Consider the following 6,179-nt stretch of genomic DNA (forward strand, 5'->3'; position numbering starts at 1 on the left):
GATGATGATAATAATAATAATAATAATAATAATAATAATAATAATAATCAAATAGTAAAAGAAATTGAATTATTTGAAAGAAAAAAAAAAAAAATCTCTCCGGAAAAGAAAAAAAAAAAAAAAAGAAAAATCCTTGAATAAGGAAATTCAAATATTTTGAGTAGCTTACATTGAAAGGATTCAATTAAATAAAATTGGATTTTGATGTTGAGTTTTTTTTTTTTATCATCATCATCATCTTCTTATTTTTTTTTATAAAATACACAAATTATTATTATTATTATTATTTTTTATCACGTGATTTAAAAAATATTTTCGTGCCACGAATGATTTAAAAAAATAAAATAAAAAAATTTTTTTTTGTTTATGTTTTTACAAACGTAAAAAAAACTTCACAGAGTGTTAACAATATTATTATTATCATTATTATTATTAATAATAATATACGAGGGAGAATGTGGATTTGAGAGGAAGAGGAGGGGAAGGGAAGGGAGGAGGAAAGAAGCGTAAAATTATAAATGAAAAAATTTAAAATTAAATTTGTTTACAGCGCGAATGAGAAAAAAAAACATTTAAATTTTTAATAATTAAATAATAATAATAATATTAACATACGTAAAAAAAACGAATAATTTTATTATAAAAAGAGAGAGAGAAAGAGCAAGAGAGAGCCAGAGAGAGAGAGAGAGAGAAAACAAGAGAGAGAGCAAGAAAGAGAGAAAGAAAAAAAAATATTTTTTTTATTTTTTATTTTTGATGTTGTAACCTTGTCACGTTTTTTTTTTTTTTCCTCCTGTAGCAGTTGTATACATTTACATGTGTGTGTGTGTGGGTGGGGGGTGTGTGCGCGTGTGCGCGTAATATGGTAAAAATTTGATTACATTACATATTTTTTTTTTTAAATTTTCACAAAAATGTTTAAAACGAAAAATTTCACGATTACGTATTAAATTTCGTTATTAAATCTATTGGGGGATGAGGAGGGAAGGGAAGAGGGAGAGAGAGAGGGAAAAGAAGGAAGGAAAAACCTGGAAAATTTTTTTCGCGTTTAAATTTCGTAAACGACGGTAAACAAACGTTTAACGAGAAAAATCATCTAGGAAAACCTGAGGCCACTTAAAATTTTGTCTAAATGTGTTTAAGAGGTAACCGCAAACAACAACCACGAGTTAGGAAAGCTCAACCAGACCAAGAAACCGTTAAGCGGAAGTTAACATAGAAAAGGGAAATTGGCGGCTAGACTTTATTTTCATAACAAAATCTCGTTAAAACAACATTTTCAAATTTTTTTAAACAAAAAAACGCTTTCCCCCTTTTTTCCCCTACCCTTCCCTCCCCCAATCTTCACCTTCCCTTTCTTAACATCCGTGATGAAACATGCAGAGAAAAAGAAAATTCAATTATTATTATTATTATTCATTTATTTTTATTACAGGTCATGGAAATGTTTTGCCTATACATTTGATAAGACATCATCAACAAACGAGCACAAAACAAAAAAAATCGTCAGGTGATATTAAAATAAACGAAATCGGAAATGGAACGGAGGAAATGGATCAAATAATTCCAATAACGGAAAATCCCGAATTTTCCGATTTGATTGTTAAACCTCACGAAGAAATAACATTGCATTGTTATATTTCTCAGGGTGTTTTCCCGCCGCGTTTGCCCATCGGTAAATAAATTTAAATTTAAATTTTTTTACGTAAAACAAACAAAACAAAATCGTCAGCATTTCTTTTTAACTTTAACATTTTTTTTCAAAAACAAACAAAACGACATTTTTTTTTCTTCTTTTCTTTTTTTTTTATGAAAACAAACATTGGGGTCGATGATGTGGTTGGTTGGTCGGTCGTGATTATGGCGGTTGTTCGGGTTGGCTAAAGTAAAATCGAAGACGGTAATAAAAGTAAAAACTTTATATAAAGAAAATAATAAAAAAGAAAAAAAAAAACCTCGAAAAGCTGTTACTAAATGGCAAAACTCTCACGGCGACCATGTTTTTTTTTATTTTAAATTACACCATAATATAACAATAAATAACTCGATTAAAATCGAAAACGGGTTTTTCAAAAAAAAAGAAAAACTCTCGTTTCCGCCGATGACGTCATCGCCATTGCCACCACAAAATCCCGCCATTAAATTTTTTTCCTTTTTTTCCGTCCGTAAATCTACGCGCGATCATATAATTTTTCACATTTACTCAATGGAAAAAAAAAAAGGTTTTGTCAAAGGTTCGTTAAACAAAATAAAATCCATTTCTACAAAATTTAAAAAAAGGAAAAAAAGGAAAAAATGGAAATTATTAATAATAACGTAAGGAAAAGGAAAAACGTATAGGAATCATTAGTCAAAATGATTGACGTATACTTTCGACTTTTTATTTGACTTGACAATAATATTATAAATACATGTAAAAACCTAACAATTAATAATAAATGTAAATAATATTATTTTACATTGCGAATCGAATGCACGGGAAAAATGGCGGGGAAAATTTTTTTTTTTTTTGTTTATATCATTAAATTAAAATAAATTTTATTTGTTAATAATAAAATAAAATAAAAAAAGAGACAATTTAGTAGTAGGAAAGAAAATTTATTATTGTATTTAATTTTAAGCGTAAATACGGTCGTAAAAATGACCTTAAAAAGAAGGAAAACTCGAATCGTAAAACCGCAGAAAAACCATTTTTATAGTTAAAACCATAAAAAAAAAAAAATTTTTTTTTTTTTACGAGGGCAAAGCTATAGAAAAAAAAAAAAGCTGACGATTTGTCTTTAAGCTTAGAAATGACGTCGCTGGAATAATTTATAATAATGATAATATTTACGCAGGATTATTTTGGATTCACGATGGACAATCCGTTGATTCGGTCGATGTCGGAGTTGCGGGTACGGGTCACAGGTATCGAAAGGATCCGGTCAAAGGTCATTTACACATTTCAAACGTTAGATTGGAAGATAACGGATATTGGCAATGTCAATACCGCGATGTTAGCCATCATTCTTTATTATCGTCAAAACCTCTTCGTTTGATCGTTTTAGGTGAGTTTAAAAAAGAAAAATTTTTTTTTGGTGAGGAGGAGGGGGGTGTTGAAAGCTTTTACCCTTTAATTTATCGAAATCGATTATAATTTGACAGAAAAAAAAAAAAAACTCAAAGAAAAAAATAAGAAAAAAAACGGGAAAAATTATTTAACGTCTAAATTTTCTTTTTTTTTTATATATCTCGACAATCAAAATTGCATTTTTTTCTTTTTATTTTTTCCTTTTTTTTAATTTTTTACTAATGACACGATAAATATATATTTCCTTTGTCGTTTTTATTTTTTTTCATACCATTACGGCTCCCATTTGAAAATATTTTTTACTAACTCAAACTATATTTTTTTCCCCGTTTTTTCTCTCTTTCCCTTTTTTTTTTTCATTTTCTTAAACAGTCCATTTAAACAAACAACAAACAAACAAACAAACAAAATTTTCCAATCTTTTAAAACGATTCGCAAAAAAAAAAAAACAAAACAAAAACAAAAAATATTATTTTTTTTATTTTAACTTTATTTAAAAATGAGATGATTTTTTATCGAAGTTTCGCCATTTTTTCCCTCCCTCCCGCCCCCTACTTCTTCTTCCTATTATTTTACGTTCACCTGCCTCCCCCTCCTTTCTTCACGAGTTTTTTTTTTTTCTTCATCCAGTTTTAAATTTTTATAAAAGCGTAAAGCGAATATTAATAATAATGGAAAAGAAAAAATGGAAAAAAGAGAAAGAAAAAAAGAGGGAAAAAAAAGTTTTGATTTAAATAATGAGGCCATTTAAGACGAAAGGAAAAGGTGAAGAAGAAGGAGGAGGAGGAGGAGGAGGAGAGGGAAAAAAAATGGAGGATTCGATAACTCGTTTGTTAAATTCATTTGATCGAATGTCAAAAAAAAAAAAATTTTTTTTTTATTTCGTGTAAATAATAAATAAAATTTGAAAACTGTCATTTATTTAAACATAACTAAAACGTCAAACGCAATGATATTAAAAAAAAAAAACGTGGAATTCAATAGAACAATAAATAATAATAATAATAATAATAATAATAATAATAATAATAATAATAATAATAATAATAGAAGTATGAAAAACAAACAAACAAACAAACAATTTAAAAAAAAAATAACCACCCTGAGAAACGGGTGTTGTTTTTTTTTTTTTTTTTTTTTTTTTTTACTTTACAATATTAAAAATAATTTTTTGTTTGTTTGTTTGTTTGTTTAAAAAATTAATTGTTTTTATTATTATACCTTATAAAGAAATAAATTACGACGATATATATATATGTACGCAAACAACAACCGACAATACAAACGAAAAAAAAAAAAAGAAAACAAAACAAACGAACGAACGAATGGAAAAAAATAAAAAAAGTTTAATAAAAATGCCAAATAATTTTTACCCCTCCCCTTCACCCGCTCCCCCTCTTCAGTACCCCCCCCACCAAACGTTGAGAAAACAAATAAAAGGTTTTTTTTTTTTTCTCCAGCCGACCGAGGTTTAAAACATTTTTAACGGTTTTTTTCCTTTTCTCAAGGTTTATTGTCGCCATGGGAAATGATAAACCGCGGATTTAACGAACGTTTTCCCTCCTGTTTGATTTTTTCACTCACTCACTCACTCTCTCTCTTTCTCTCTCTTTTCACTTTGACTGTTCCCCCCCCCCCGGCTTTTTCCATAACCTCACCACCTTCTTTCTCTCTTTTTATCCGAATTTATCGATTTCGTTCAATTACGCATATAAATTTTCATTCTGAAATTTCCGTTATTTATCCCATTTTTTTTTTACTTGTAAATTTTTTTTTTTCATCTTCTTCTTCCACGTTTTTTAAAGAAAGAATTTTTTTTTTGTATGATTTATTAATATTATTTAAGTACGTAATTTATTATTCAAAATGTTTAATGTTCTGTTTATAGGATAATTAAAGTAAAAAGTTTTTCTAAAGGTTACTTCGTAGACCAACAACAACAACAACAACAATACTTTATTTTCATAACATTAATTTAATTTTAATTAAGTTTTTGTTTTCAATTTTTCCACCCACTTCCGCCCTCCCGTATCCCCGCCAAAAAGGAAAAAAACGTGCATGATAAACTCACGAAATCATCTTTTAAAATTTCTTTTGTTTCTTTCTTTCTTGTTTTTGTCACTCATTTCTTTACTCCCATAAGAAAATATATCGTGTCACGTGACTTAAACGTTATCAAATCGTGTGATAAGAAATGATAAGCAAATAAAATAAAATTTTTAAAAAATGAAGAATTTTAATGACGGAAATGATAAATTATTAGAAAATTTTTTTAAGGGAATTTTTTTTCCTGAGTTTTTCTCACCTCCTTCTTTTCTTTACTTTTCCCTCCTCCCCTTCCACGCCTTCGAGATTTCAAACCAACCCCCCCACCCTCCCCCAAATTTCAAACTTGAAAAGTTTTTGGCAAAAAAAAAAAATGCTTTTTTCATTCTTAAAACCGTGAGAGAGTGAGAGAAAAAGGTAAATGGCGTGGCAGGTTTGAAATTTTATTTTTTTTTTTTTTTTGGCCAATTCCTGTCATTCAATTTTTTTTTTTCTTCTTTTCGTTTGAATGTGCGTGTGTGCGTGCGCGTGTGCGTGTGAGAGCTCAAAATACAATTTTTTTATCTAAAAAAGAATTTCATATCAAAACGTCGTGTTTTATTATTATTATTATTGTTGTCGTCGTCGTCATCGTCGTCGTAGTAGTTGATGATGAGTTTTTTGAAAAAATAATATTTTAATCTTTAGCTTCACGTTTCATTACCTTTTTTTCCTTTTTTTTTTCCTTTTTTTTCCTTCCTTTTTTTGCATATTTCTCGAAATCTATTTTTTCTTTTATAAAAATCGATCCATCATTTTTTTTTTTATACATAATCTATAGATAAAATTTATTCATATTTATTTATTTATTTATTTACATTTTTTCATTCTTCCCACTCATTTTATTTATTTATTTATTTTTTCAACATTTTAAAAAAAAAAAAAAAAGTAATAAATAAAAAAATTCTTTTTTCTTTATATTGATAATATTGTTTTTATTGTATTTTATAGTGGTACTACAACAACAAAAACCCACAACTAACAACCAACAACCCACAACAACAACAAACAACAAACAATCGAA

General features: G+C 27.6%; 1 protein-coding gene across 1 annotated transcript; it reads left to right on the forward strand.

Annotated features, from left to right (window-relative positions):
- Positions 1–1,377: 1,377 nt before the first annotated feature.
- Phum_PHUM162220 (uncharacterized protein) lies at positions 1,378–3,099 on the forward strand (the record flags this gene model as incomplete). Its single annotated transcript, XM_002424872.1, has 3 exons — positions 1,378–1,648; positions 2,838–3,047; positions 3,083–3,099. 3 exons carry the CDS (start codon positions 1,378–1,380, stop codon positions 3,097–3,099), a joined length of 498 nt encoding a protein of 165 aa, XP_002424917.1.
- Positions 3,100–6,179: the final 3,080 nt, after the last annotated feature.

Source organism: Pediculus humanus, genomic scaffold (assembly GCF_000006295.1).
Source record: "Pediculus humanus corporis 1103172107507 genomic scaffold, whole genome shotgun sequence".
Taxonomy (NCBI): domain Eukaryota; kingdom Metazoa; phylum Arthropoda; class Insecta; order Psocodea; family Pediculidae; genus Pediculus; species Pediculus humanus.